Genomic DNA, 13,752 nt, shown 5'->3' on the forward strand with positions numbered 1-13,752 from the left:
AATTCAAAAAACCAAGACAGTCCATGACGATGTCTCCAGTGCTGATGACACAAACAAAAACAGCATTACTGCTCTAATTGCATATGTGATGATTCTGCTCTGTTCTTGTATTGCATCCTTATGGCTTTCAAATTTACTGCCAACAGATCAGGTACCTTGTTTGCTTAGACCTTTGTCTTGTGAATTCATTTCAGTCCTCTGTTTGCCAGATTCTGTATTTGGAAAGCTCTGCAGCTACTCACTTTTTCCAATGAAAGGTCCATCCTTGTCATAATCTTCTACTGAGCCACTTATTAATGCTATCACAAATTATCAGTGCTGCAATTAATATGATTATTCACTGTGCATGACTTAGCTTTTTTTCACAGAATTGTCATGTGATGGTCAATAGTCTCACCTCTGCTTTTTGCAATTGCATCAGTCTCCTTGGAGTATCCAACGAAGATTTAACTACTGACAATTACACAATTAAAAATACCATTCTGAAAAGGTTGTCTTTTAAGAAACTTTAGAAGTGTATATTCAAATGCACCACGCTTTCATTTCTGCATTCTTGAGGGAGGAGGCAAGAAAGGGGGTGACATTGCTTGGCTTTAATCAGAAATCAAATATATTCTGAGTACCAAACAAAGCAGAAGGATCTTTTGTTACTAAACTAACAATTGTTTCTTTGTCACAGATCTATTATTATTCAGGAGGCCAGTCTTACTCCTATGGAGCATTTAAGAACAGGATAACAGCTTCAACAAGTCCAGGGAATGCATCAATAACAATCTCCAACATGCAGCCCTCAGACACTGGCTCCTACACCTGTGAAGTTTTCAGCCCTCAGGGTGATGCTGGACAGAGTCAAAAATCAGTGATTGTCAGTGTGCTGGGTAAGTGCCTTCTGTCTCTATTGCTGTATTGTCTTTTTCTTTCTGTATTATGAAACACTGAATTCACAGCTCAAAACAAGTTGGGCCAGAGGGAATAACAGGCTGTGGTAAACAAGGCCCATGATGCAGAGGGAAGCTCCCTTAGTCACTGCTGCAGAGTGCTTCCAAGGGCCCTGGAGGCAGGCAGAGCCTGCGTGCCCTCTAGCTTACAGCTGCAGCTGACCTGTTGCACTCCACAGCTGCCTTTGCCTGAACTGCAGTCAAATTTCAGTTTTCTCTACCCAGCTTCACTCCATCTTTCATACCAGAAAACAAAGTGATACTAGTTTTGGTTAAAATAAAACACCATTTTAGCTGGGAGTGACAACTTCTCACTGAAACCATTACATACAACCCCAGCACAGTCCAAAACTTTGCTAATTTTACCTAATGTTGATCATGATGACTTGCATAAATCTAGGGAGAGGCAGCACCACAGAGTAAGAGTCCTGGCTCACATCAATTCCCAAAACCGCTAGAAACTTAGTATGTGTTAGATAAAAGTAGTACAAAGTTTGTTCTGCATGAAAGAAAGCAATAGTTCAACCATGAACAGGCAGAACAGAAAGGATGAAAAGCAGTGGAATTAAATATTTTATTTCCTAATAAGATAGAAGACTGTACTAACCCTGACTAATAACTCCTTTTATCTTGAGAATTCATAGCTGATCAGAGTGACAAATCACAGACATACAGAAATGTGATTCCAACATCACTTGCCTATCTTCCAGGGATAAGAAAAGGATATATGTAAACTCATTTCCTGAAAAAAACAAAGTACTATTGATAATTCTCATCTAAAATTCCCAAAATAATTAGTAAATCTTGGAGCAGTTGAGTAAAAGAATGCAAGAAAAGTTGATGGTTTGAGCTGCGTTCATTGCTGGTAGTTTCCCTTGACAGCACTCTAAAGAACCAGAAAAGCATACACAGAGGTAGGAAATGAAAAACAATGGGTGAAAGTAAAGACAGAACTTCCCTTTTGTGCCAAGTGAGGACATTATGTAAAAACAGATACATTTTTTTAACAGAACTATAGCTTATTATTTCCTTCACAACTGTTAATATACTGAAAGAATAGGGCCTTGATCCTCTCCCTCTGCAGGAGCAGAAATGCTCCCGTCATGTCTCTAAAGAGACTGATGTTGCTATATGGCAGAATGGTGTATGGTGACTAATGAGTGGCCCATTACAATGAAAATAATTGATAGTCATAGTCTCAACACCTCCTTAATAATAGTTAATATGCAAATGGAAGATAATAAAACTGTACCCTAGGCCATGTACATATATTTAATATTACTAAATTTTTTAATGGGAGAGGCTTTGGTCAGTTTGATAAATGAGACTGTTCTTGGAAGGAAACCTGTAGATGGGCTTCAGGTCTTTGCTTAGAGCAGTATGGTACTAGAACTTGAGGTTAATGTTTGCAGCCCCGGGTATGCACTCCCGATTTGTCCTTTCTTATTTTACAGTAAAACCATCAAAACCTTTCTGCAGAGTAGAAGGAACACCTGAAAAAGGACATCTAATCTACCTCCTATGCAACTGTGAAGAGGGATTGCCTCGCCCCAACTACCGCTGGTACAAAGTCAATGAGAACACCCTCAAGCCTGTGACAGAACAACTTAGTATGTAACTACAGGACTAACACACCATATTCAGGAACTGAAATTCCAGCATTTCAAATGGTTAATTAAAATTTATCCTCCTTTTCCAATAGTCAGTGTCACAGAATCATATTTTTACTTATTCAAATCAACTGACAGCTGTCAAAAACACAGGATGCTTTTTCTACTTAATAAAAAGAAATTGAAGTCCTCTCCATGTCTTTAAATTGTTAAAATGAGAGAAATATTTATGCCTCTACATCTCTTCCCTTGAAATTTTGAGTGAATTTAAATTGAATCAATCTGTCATTCAAGTACTAGCACATCCTTCCCTCTCAAAAATCTTCTGGACTTGTTACACTTTCATTCATGAAGTTACACAGACAACCACAGTATTAATGTGGGTAAAACATCAGCCAGACTGGTTGGCAGAGTAGGGGCTTCTAATACACCCCCACAGAATCCACTGAAGCAATTTTCAAGGAAGGAATATGTTTTATATTTAAAGAATATAAAAAAACCACACAAATCAGTAATTGGTGGACCTTTTTTCTAATATCTGAATAGCTCTGTTACTCACTACAGAGAAATGTTTTGCCTCTACAGAATATAAACAGTAATATGTACCTGCTCTCCACTTGTCGCAGATCCAAACTCTGGCATCCTTTACATCGGCAACCTCACCACTTTTGAAACTGGCTACTATCGGTGCATAGCAAGCAACCTCCTGGGGAACAGCACCTGTGAGCTTGACCTAACAACAAAATGTAAGTGCAATGCATGAAAGTAATCACATCTTTGATGGAGGATGTACATAGCATGCAGGAAAATTCTTTAACAACTTTGAAGCTTAGATTTTTTTATTTTTATTTTTTAAATAAGAACAGAACAGGATTTGGAGAGCTCTGGATTTTTCATCCAGGCCTGCCCAGACTTTACAATGACCTAGAAAATGGATTTAATATCCCCACTCATATTTCCTGCAAGGAGCAGGAAATATGGAGCTGGACCTGGTTCTGACTGCAGAGCCTTTACTGAGGACAGACAAGGAGTTTGAGCTGTTTCTTCCAGACAATAGTCCCACGGAGGTCTCCCCACCCCAGAAATAACAACCATCAGTAAAACGTGGTAGTACAAGGACTGGTGCACTGTAGGTGTGACCACTAGCTGAAAGACAAAAATAAAGGCAACCTGAATTTCAGTATGTGTTTGCGATGATTGAAAAGCAAAGGCTTTTAGCTATTATTCAGTATTACAGCCCAATGATTCCTTTAGCCAGGCATAAACAGAGAGTTTGTTGGGATAGAGAGCTACCCAATGACAAAGGAGGTAGCAAAGACCACCCAAGCACAGAGCTCTCACTTTCCTGGAGCATCTCTTACCACCCTCCTAGAAAGAATTCTTTGAATTTAATCCCCTCTTTCTGCTAAAGGTTCCTGCACTAAATTTCCATGGGATTTTGCTATAATATTGTGTTTTAAAAAGGTTAAGTAATATTTTTTTTTCTTTTTCTGTCGTTCCGATTTGGAACGGCTTGAATGAACAACACAGACTCTCGAGGGAGTCAGAACAAGAGGATCCTTCAGTTTATTGCTTGCAGGCCTGCTTTATAGACAGATACGTGGAAAGTACAGAAAGGAAACTCTTATTGGTTAGTAAACTGCTACATTACCATCATTGGTCAGTGGGGTTCACCACCCCCCTGACTTTCTCCTGCAAGGAAAACAAGGAACACAAAACAACACCTGCAAGGTTGTTTTGTGTCCCTGAGGATTGTTTTAATTCTTTCTCATGTCTTTCCCAGACTACTTTCTCAGGGCCAGCCTGAGAAGCTCTTGCGGCCTGTAATCTGTTCAGAATTTAGCATCCATATTTTTCTTTGCAGATTCAGATGGTGGTGTTGTTGCTGGAGCACTGATTGGAGCAATTCTGGCAGCTGCTATAATTTGCATTATCGTCTGGGTCTTAACCAAGAAGGCAAAAAATAAGAAATCACTAAATAATGAGATGCAGTAAGAATTTCTGTTTGCTTCATTTTAAGACAATTATTTTGTAAAGCACTACTGACAATGCAGAACTAAAGGATATGCATAACGCAAGTTTTGAGAAAACTTCCAGAGTAAACATCTACTTTTAGGGGACTTTTTACCTGTTGCTCTCTTTCCTATTTTAACAGATAGCTACCACTTAGCAGTATCTAAAACAGTGAAGTAAGTATTTTTAAACAACACAAACTGAAGTGGCAAGTTATAAAAACACCTCTTTAGATTTAAAGTTAATGGGATCTGTTAAAAGCAGTTGGAGGAAGTAAAAAAAAAAAAGAAAGCAGCTAAGGGTTATCTCAGGAAATTTACTGGGATTTCAACAAGAGGGTTAGTGTTATCTGAAATTAAAGGACATACACTTGGGATACTTCCAGGCATCTCAGATTGCAGGAAACACAAGGTTTAGACAACAGAATGCAGCCCAGAATGTCCACTTTGATTCTTTCCTGGAGATGTTTTCTTCTCTGTGCTTTGGTTGCTCATTTTTCCCTTAAATTGCCAAATCTTCAGAAGAGGGATAATCTCATACACTATAAAGACTGTATTCAGCCCATTGATGTTAAATGCTAAATAGCTACATGCAGTTGAGGCCAGAAAAAACTGACTTCCCTGTAGCACAGGTTTAAGACTTCCTAATATGGAATTCTGTTAATCCAGAGCAGTGATCAGCCACTCATGCACCTGATTTCTGCTTTTAATTGATGTAGCATTAACAGCTAATTAGTAATTAAATATCTAATTAATAATTATATTAATAAATATATTAATTATATTATTAATAACTAATACAGTACTATAAAACCTAATTAATATAGTAATTAAGTAATTAACTAAGTTTTGTACTTGGATCCTAATAAATCTTACTGCATTGAATTAATCCACTAGCATCTGATATTTTTTACCATGTGAAAGTGCTTCAGTTTTGGGAGTTGGTTTATTACCATTTTGATAAGATAAATGGAATTAATACCTGTTACTAAAAATACTTTTCTAGATTTCCATATTTTCTAAAATACTAAATATATATTACTTTTCTGGATTTCAGTCTTTTCCTAATTCTTTTCTGACTGAATTCTATTTTTCATGCACTTCAGTGGGACACCAGATCTGCGTGGAAGTTCCCAGAAAGCTCACACCAGGCAGTGAGTTTTGTTATCACTCCACAGACACTGCCAGTGCTCAGTTTCCTTTTCCACTTTCCTGGCATAACATTTAAACACACTAAAATCAATTCTATTCTAATGGGATCACTTAAACCAGCAATGCAAATGTCTTTCTAGCTAACATGCTGTCACTCCTTCTGTCTCAGTATCAGTGGTGTTGTTTTCACACAATCTTGGAACAGTCATAATAACATTGGGGTTACTGTTCAGATAGCAAATACAAAGATTCAGTATTTTGAAAGACTCTAGTGTACCTAGGATTTCAACATGTGAGATCACAATCCCAATCCTGTCTTTCTGCAGAGAAATGGTTCAGAAACAATCCAATGCAGACTATGTTCAGGTATCCAATGAAGAAAACATTCCTGCAACCACAGTTCCATCGAGCAATGCAACAAATGAATACCCAAGTGTTGATGAAACAGCAGCTCCTGCAACTCCTGAAAATTATGAAAAGCAAGAAGCAGGAAAAGAAGAAACAGACTAGAGTTTATAATAGAATTTTCTTTATCACCTCTGGATCACTTTATACAAAAATTGCTGTAATTGAATTAACATAGAAGCATGACTAAAACTTATATTCAAGGCATTTGTATTGTGAGCCACTGGGGTGGATCAAAGAGTCTGTTACACAGGCACTTTTTGAATAGCAGAAGATTTGGCCTTTAAAGCAAACCAAATTTATTTTATTAGCTCATTATACTGTACAAAAATTTAAGTATAAAAAGAGTATCATCTACATTTATCCAACCTATTTTGCAAAACCAATTAGGAAATGGGCTGAAGCATTTGTCAAAGTGTGAGCTTTCCAGTCTACCTACTACCTACTTACCAGTCTACATTACTATCAATAACACTGTGTGTCCACACAGTTCAGAACCACAGCAGCTTTCTCCAGAAACAGTGTTAGCCAACCTGCTTCATGTGCACCAGAACAATAATCATGGCCAGTACATTGCAGTGTTTCAAAGAAGTCATTTTGCACCTCAGAAGTAAAAAGAAGTTACATTAATGTCATCAGGGTGCTGAAACAGATGTTAAGACCTGTGTCAAGAAAATCTTGTGCATCTGAATTCCACTTAAGGTAAAAAAAACCAAAACCAAACAAACAAAAATCCTGGAAAATGTTATCTCTTTGCTGCCTGACATTGAAAACATTCTGTTAACAGTGACTTTCTTGGTCTAAAGTTCCCAAGAGCTCCAGCATTCCAGAGCTGTTTCAGCAATTCTGGTTTTCTGTTTAATTGAACTGGTATTTGGGAACCCAGCTCAGATACAAATGAATGTTCCACATAATAGAAGCTGGAGACCTAAATTCTTTGCAGGACTTGTTCCAATAAGCATGCACAGCAACACATTCCTCATGACACACAGATATAGCTGCTTTCAAAACTTAGGAGTGATACTGCCTTCTATACAGCTCATGAGTTTTGATTGCTGCCTGAGATGATTTAAATCTCTTGCCACGCTAGTCCTACCCGTTAAGCAACTCATGCTACTTTTCTTCTAGTCCCTTATCCCAGTGTAACAATCTATCTTTTAGAGTAGAAAGAGTCAAGAAAGAAGGTAAGTGGTGCAAACATTACTCAATTGCTGGTGCACCAGCAGCCAGCAATTGAGTAATGAGCACCCTCTTACAAGAAAAGGAATTGAACCATACACACCTGGGTCACTAGACAACCCTTCTCCCTGGGCTTTATTTCTAAGGTTACACAAACTCAGTTTTTCAAAAAGGCAAATATAGTACTTTCATAAAAGCTCAAGGACCATGGGGCTTAGGCAAATACAGACCCACAGCCCTGCTGACACAGGCAGACACTGGTTTCAGTCTCAGGCACTGCAGGAAAACATATCTGGCTCAGGGATCTGGAGGATTTGGTACTTAAGTCTTTTGTAGGATCTAATATTCATAAATCCTTTGGTGACTGTTCCTGGACTAAAACATTAGTTATATGCAACATTTATCTTTAAGATTTATGGGCTAAAATTTTCAGGTTCAGTTCCTACAGCTCTCAGCATGTTTATCAAGATTGTGAATTTAAAAAAAAAAAAAAAAAAAAAAAGGGAAGAAAAAAGATAAATTAGAGATTTATTTTGGATCTTCAAGCATAACTGTATTTATTGCTCTTTCCTCAGTTTTCTGACTTTCAAATATTTTTCTTTGATAGGTGTGTCCTATCAAAATATTTAGCTTCATTCCAGAGTAAAAGAACATTAATGGTGTTCTTCTAATACTATCTTAGCTGACAACTGTTTGTGCCAGACTCTGAGGGTCACACCCTTGCTAATACCAACACTGCCACGCTGTAGCAGTGAATCCTTTCTCCCCAAAATATCCAGGGTAAATCTCAAACTGGGATCTTTACAGAAGTATCCTTAATCAGGCAGGTCTTACTGACTTGTGACAACCGTGCCAGGCCAAGTTCCTAACTCACATCCTGCCATCCAAGTTAAGCAGCTTACTGAGAAAACCTGATACTGACAGCCAATTTATGTAAACTTGCAGGATGATGACATTAAATACACTCAGAAGCAAGGGAACAGTAAGTACTACCTGATGTTCTTTGGGTCCTATTTCTTACTGAAAGTGTTTCCTGATGATGTAATTCAAATCAATTATTGGTCCAAAGGCTTGGCTGACAGCAGCAATAATTTTAAATAATTTCTGACATTCCTAAGCATTGTTTTACTCTTGCCCTTCATAGGAAAACCTGAATGTCTTCATGTCACCATTACAGCTGTATTAGTTCTTCTAAAGCCACTTCCTGCATGTACACGTTGTCACACTGCTCTTACTGCTATACCTTTCCAACTTCCACATCTCTGCAACAGCACTGTTGTGATTGAAGAGTGGACTGTACTATGTGGTTATATTTCTTCTAATCTTTCCTTCATCTCACACACATTTATCTGCTTGTTTTCCTTACAACTTGCTACAGTAAGATAGGAGCTTATGCTGGTGAAGTTGTCAGATACTTCTATAGATAGTACAGTCTTCCTAGAACACCACAGGTTTTGTATTTGTTCAAAAAGTAGAAATTGCTCGTTATGTTAAAGTTTTTATATAAAAGAAAGGAACTATTGACCATATTCTTGACTAATGGTTCCTCTCATACTTCTAACTGCCAGTGAATAATGGTAGTAAAAATGCAAAATAAGAAGTAAAACAGGCTGCTGGGAGTAAGGAGGTAAGGAAAATAACATGTATTTGGAGTTTCTTACCATAGTGCGGTGTTTTCTGTAAGCCTTCTGGCAGATGTTTTTTCTCATTACAGAGTCTATCTAAAGTTTATTAAAAAGGATTGGACACTGTTCCTAGCTTCCCACTGATACTCTTGGCAAAGCACAAGTCAAATTAGCTACTGATCCACAGGTGTGTAGCTCTAAAACCCTGCAGAGCTATGCAGGATGCAGAAACATTTTTCAGAATTTGCTTTAGATGTTCCAACAGTCTTTGCTGCATGGCCCATTTATCTTCCCATAGGGAACAGGGATTATTAATACGGACACCCAATATTATACCAACATTCAAGTCACCATCTCCTAAGGAAGTAGATTTACAAAGCTACAGAGCAGCAGTTTTTTGCTATACAGAGATGAAGAATGAACACAGAACTCTTACCTTCAGCTGCTCCCCAATCAAATTTTCAGCAGTGCCTGTGCAATAATAAAAAACATTTACTCAGGTGCCTCCTTCAGTCAAGGTCTGCATGGCCCGAATTTATTGTAGAGACAACTTATCTCTCCTGTTCCTAATGAGTCCCCTCAGTGAAATTTAAGCTGCATTTTGTGTACTAAGATACATTTAAAGTCCTTGGTGAAGGTATTTGTTTGGTTGTACGTTTCTGTCTTGCTTATTAAAATAAATTGCATTACCTTAATCCCTACAAGCCAAACTGTAGAAACTGTCAGCTTTCATTTCACCCTTTCCTTGAGGCTGAAGATCAAATATGTTGCATTTCCATACTGTGTAGCAGATGGCAGGGTTTCATCTCATTGTTCATGTCCCAAATATACAAGCTATTTAGAAAGTACTGGTTTTCTTACATTTAAGTTTAATAAAGTTTTATAATACCAAAGACTGTTGTTTAGGAAAGTTCTTTATTTCACAGAATTTCATCCTTTGTTCATGGGGAAATCTATCCACTGCTGTCAAAAATGATCTTATCAACATCAAGACAGGAGGTCACTTTTCAGACTCTGCCTTGTAATAACTTAATATCAGGATTTGCTATGAGTAAATAAAGATTAAACCAGACTTCTGTTATAAAATAAGATGGTAAACTGCAAGTGTCAGTGCTGCATACGAGAGTCAAAGAGAACAGAAAAAGGAACATTCAAAAGGAGCAAGAAGAAAAAATACTGGAGTACATCCCAGAGGAGTATCTAGAGCCATCCATTATAAAACAGTGTATTTGCAGAGGTAACCCTGAAACTGTGCCTGCATTCTGCAAGCAGTCCCAGTACAACTTCATTAAATACATGTATTTAAAGACTCAGAGATAACAACCAGTAACAACAGAAAAGCTTTAAACACACAGATCTCAATGTACCAAGAGTAATAAATATGGATACAGTTATCTAAGTAACTAAGCAAACTGCATTCTACAAAGGGAAATACAGTGTAGCTTAGAATCATCGGAAAAAAGACAATCAGTACCCACAAAACACAAATCACAAAGGCTAAGAAAAAAAAAAAAGACTCTAGAAGAAAATAAAAATTTGCTTTAAATGGTTAAAACATTTTTGGTTCTGTTTTTTGAAAGAAATAATTCTAAACTGGCACCTGAAGTAGAAGGAATACCATATTTATACACTTCACAGTAAACAGAAAGAAAACTGCAAGATATTAAAAAATACTTTAAAATCAGCGAACTATTTAATTAACAGGAAGTACAAAGAGGTTTTTTGGCACTGCATTAGAAGGACAGCTTCAATAAAAACATTTCATTACCATGCTGATACCATAAATGACATCCTAGTTGAACTATCAAAATATGAAGTTTGCAGTCTTAAATAGAAGTGCAACACCAGAGAGACTCAAGTGGGAAGCCCCCTCTAGCCTTCCACCATTCTTTTAAGGATGGCTCCCAGGCCACCCTTTGCCACTTTCAGTGGGGTCAGCTCTTCTTTATTCTCAATGTGAATACTTGCACCATGTGACACCAGCAGCTTTGCCTCCTCCACTCTCTCTTCATCGCAGGCTAAATGACTGCAGTGAGAACAAGAAACCCACAGCTACTGTTAAACTGTCCAAGCTTTTAATGAGCAATAATTACACTATGTCAAAATCACAGTGTGAATACTGGGGGGAGATACATCTGAGAACAACAAATCCACAAGCAGCTAACTACCTAGACAGATTCCAAAGCTTGCTGTCCAGTTCCTCTGCTATCATTATGCAACTCAAGAACACTCTTCCTGCTGATCTCCTTGCAATGTTAAGACAGTTCTTTGGGTTAGGATTTAGCTCTGCAGTCAGCAAAGCTAAAGAGGACATAATCCCTGGTGAGAATGGAAAATGGCAATTTCTGTTAAATTGAAGGTGAGAAGTAAATTATCCAATACTAAAAAAGAATGAGTTACTGCAAATGCTTTTTTCCATTTGGCACAGCGTCTTAGGAAGAATGGTGTACATTCCAGAATCATACTGGAGTTTATGTACAGCTAAAACGTACTGCTTGATCTTATTCCCAGCAAAATCTGGATTCCACTGTGGTTTTGACACCAACTTCAAAGTAGCTGTGACCCTTACAGATTCAAATTGATCTCTAATGAGAGGTGAAGAAAAGTTTCTGAAATGAGTTCTTGCTTGGCATGGCAGAGTAGACCAAGCCTGCAAGACCAGTTTCCTCTTACTGATGTCATTAGCTCACTTTCTACCCTGTAGCAGCAACCAACATATTCCAGATTAATACAAGAAGTACTCTACACTCTTTAAGTAGACGCAGTAACACAAATTAAAATTTTGTATGTTGTAACACATTTTTAAATTTTGAAACACAAATTTAAAATTTTAAAATTAATTACTGTATGCATGTCCAGACCACTAGTATGACTAAGTATGACTTTCTGAAATGCTTTTTAATTGCACAGGGATGTGAAACAAGAGAGTATTTTGAGGAAACGAAAAATTAAAAAAAAAAACAAACATTGAAGTGATGGAGTTTCATTTCACAGAGATTATGCTATATTAAGCAAAATAAAAATTAAAAATTACTTACAGAGGAGTATTCCCTTCTGAGTCCCGTATATCCACAGTTGCATTGTGCTGCACAAGGATCTGTACCATTTTTAGGTTTCCTTTGGCTGCTGCTCTGTGTAATGGGGTGGATTCAAAATGATCTGTTGCATCCGGATCTGCTCCATTCTCCAAAAGCATGATTGCAATCTGAGTATGTTGAAAGAGAAAGGAGTGGGGGAGGAGGATGTGGACTTAATACACCTAAATCCTTCTTCCAAGAATACCACCAGCTCCAGTAGCTTAGGTAAACATACCTCCTGCTTATTTTTGGAGGCTGCATAATGCAGGGGTGTGCAGCCATTCTGATTGACAGCATTTACATGAGCACCCTTAGCAATAAGGGCTTTCACAATTTCATCACGGCCTGCTGAAGCAGCAATGTGCAAAGGAGTCCAACCAGCCTACAGAGGCAAGAAGAAGATCCATATTATTCAAACCATGAGTTTCAGGCAAAAAACCATGATAATACATAACCCAGAAAAACCTGAACTACTCACACTGCACATATTCATACCAGTGTAAAGCTAAACATTATTGGTTTTTGCTAGATGCAAGTCTCATGTCTTCTTAAATGCCTGCATTGAGTACCTGCAAAAAGCTGCCAGTTAAATGAGAAAAATCACTTCTGCCATGCAGTTATGCATGGTATCTTTACAGAACACTTTATCCCTGCAGAATTCACACTCGTGCCTTTTTAAGAACAAACAGCAGTAGTAAAAAAGGGTGTTAAAAAGTTTCTGTATTTTTTTCTATATCCTACTTTCTAAAGTCATGAGGCATTTCCTTCTTTATGGATGACATTTAGATGCTTTGTAATGGATGCAAATATTTCAACACTTCCTCTAGAACAGGAGCAGGCTATCTCCTTTCCAACTGTGAAATCACTGAACCTGCATCTGCCTTATAAATGCCTTCCCCAATGTGAGAAATCTTCAGGGTGCCTCATGATTCGGCACAACATACTTGAGAGATCACACTGAGATAAAGGTAATGTGAAAATCCCAAGAACCATCCAAACACCTCTAGTTTTGCAACTTCCTTCATAAGAACAGCTCTCCTAAAGTTCCAGGACAATAAGCAGGTCTCAAATCTCGTCCTCACGCCTATTTCCATAAGAAGTATGAAATCCTTCACCCTGCCTTTCTAGCGCACACACAAAGCCTGGACTTGCCCAAGTAACAGATAGGGCGCTGGGCGCACCAGCCGGCAGGAGGAGGGGGAAGAGGGAGGAAGTGAGCCCCGCAAGGGCTCCGGGAGCTGCTCCCGGTCGCTGTCAGGGCCCCTCTGCAGATGAAACCATGACAGCAACGGGCCCGAAAGCATCTACGCACCCGGACGCCCCGCACAGTGGCCCACGGCTCCCTCAACCGCGCCGGGGCAGGGCCGCGGCACTCACATCGTCCTTATCGTTCACAGGCACGCCGAGCCCGAGAAGGAGGTCTGAGACGTTTGTGTGTCCCGCCGAGCAGGCCCAGTGCAGCGCGGTGCGGTGATCCTGCAAGAGGAGAGGCCTGCGAGTGAGCGGGGCAAGGATGGGGATCGGCTACGGGGAGCGGCTAGCGGGAGCGGCTAGCAGAAGCCGCCCCCAGGCCGCCCGGGGCCGCAGCCGGCTGACCTGGTCGGCCCGCGTGGCCTGGGCCTTGTCGCGGAGCAGCAGCGCCCGCAGCTCCTCGAGGTGCCCCGCAAACGCCAGGTTACACACGACCAGATCCGACACCGCGCCCTCCATGTTGCCCCCGTGCCACCCCGCCCGCGGGGCGGGCCAAACCCGCG

At 39.2% G+C, this 13,752-nt stretch overlaps 2 protein-coding genes across 8 annotated transcripts in view; one reads left to right on the plus strand and one right to left on the minus strand.

Moving 5' to 3' along the window:
* VSIG1 (V-set and immunoglobulin domain containing 1) overlaps window positions 1-7,798 on the plus strand; it is a 23,056-nt gene extending 15,258 nt beyond the window's left edge. Inside the window, exons 4-8 of one of the 2 annotated variants that reach the window (XM_015626052.3) lie at window positions 680-878; window positions 2,393-2,548; window positions 3,175-3,294; window positions 4,413-4,539; window positions 6,039-7,798. In XM_015626052.3, coding sequence (XP_015481538.1) covers window positions 680-878; window positions 2,393-2,548; window positions 3,175-3,294; window positions 4,413-4,539; window positions 6,039-6,222 — 786 coding nt within the window. In that variant the 3' untranslated portion in view covers window positions 6,223-7,798. The remainder of the gene's footprint in view (window positions 1-679; window positions 879-2,392; window positions 2,549-3,174; window positions 3,295-4,412; window positions 4,540-6,038) is intronic. The other variant, XM_015626053.3, reaches the window with a different exon arrangement.
* On the minus strand, window positions 3,370-13,748 carry PSMD10 (proteasome 26S subunit, non-ATPase 10). Of its 6 annotated transcripts, none has more exons than XM_015626056.2 (6): window positions 13,595-13,748; window positions 13,376-13,474; window positions 12,234-12,380; window positions 11,960-12,126; window positions 9,358-9,392; window positions 3,370-3,694 (listed from the first exon to the last, which is right to left on the minus strand). In XM_015626056.2, exons 1-5 carry the CDS (start codon window positions 13,706-13,708, stop codon window positions 9,383-9,385), a joined length of 537 nt encoding a protein of 178 aa, XP_015481542.1. In that variant the 5' UTR covers window positions 13,709-13,748; the 3' UTR covers window positions 3,370-3,694; window positions 9,358-9,382. The 6 variants fall into 6 exon arrangements, with proteins under 6 accessions (XP_015481542.1, XP_033369967.1, XP_015481540.1 ...); XM_015626054.3 differs by having other exon boundaries at window positions 3,378-3,694; window positions 9,358-10,947; window positions 13,595-13,742; XM_033514075.1 differs by lacking the exon at window positions 3,370-3,694 and adding an exon at window positions 6,064-6,175.
* Between the last annotated feature and the right edge of the window lie 4 nt (window positions 13,749-13,752).

The sequence above is a fragment of the Parus major genome, chromosome 4A (genome assembly GCF_001522545.3).
Source record: "Parus major isolate Abel chromosome 4A, Parus_major1.1, whole genome shotgun sequence".
In the NCBI taxonomy this organism is placed as follows: Eukaryota; Metazoa; Chordata; class Aves; order Passeriformes; family Paridae; genus Parus; species Parus major.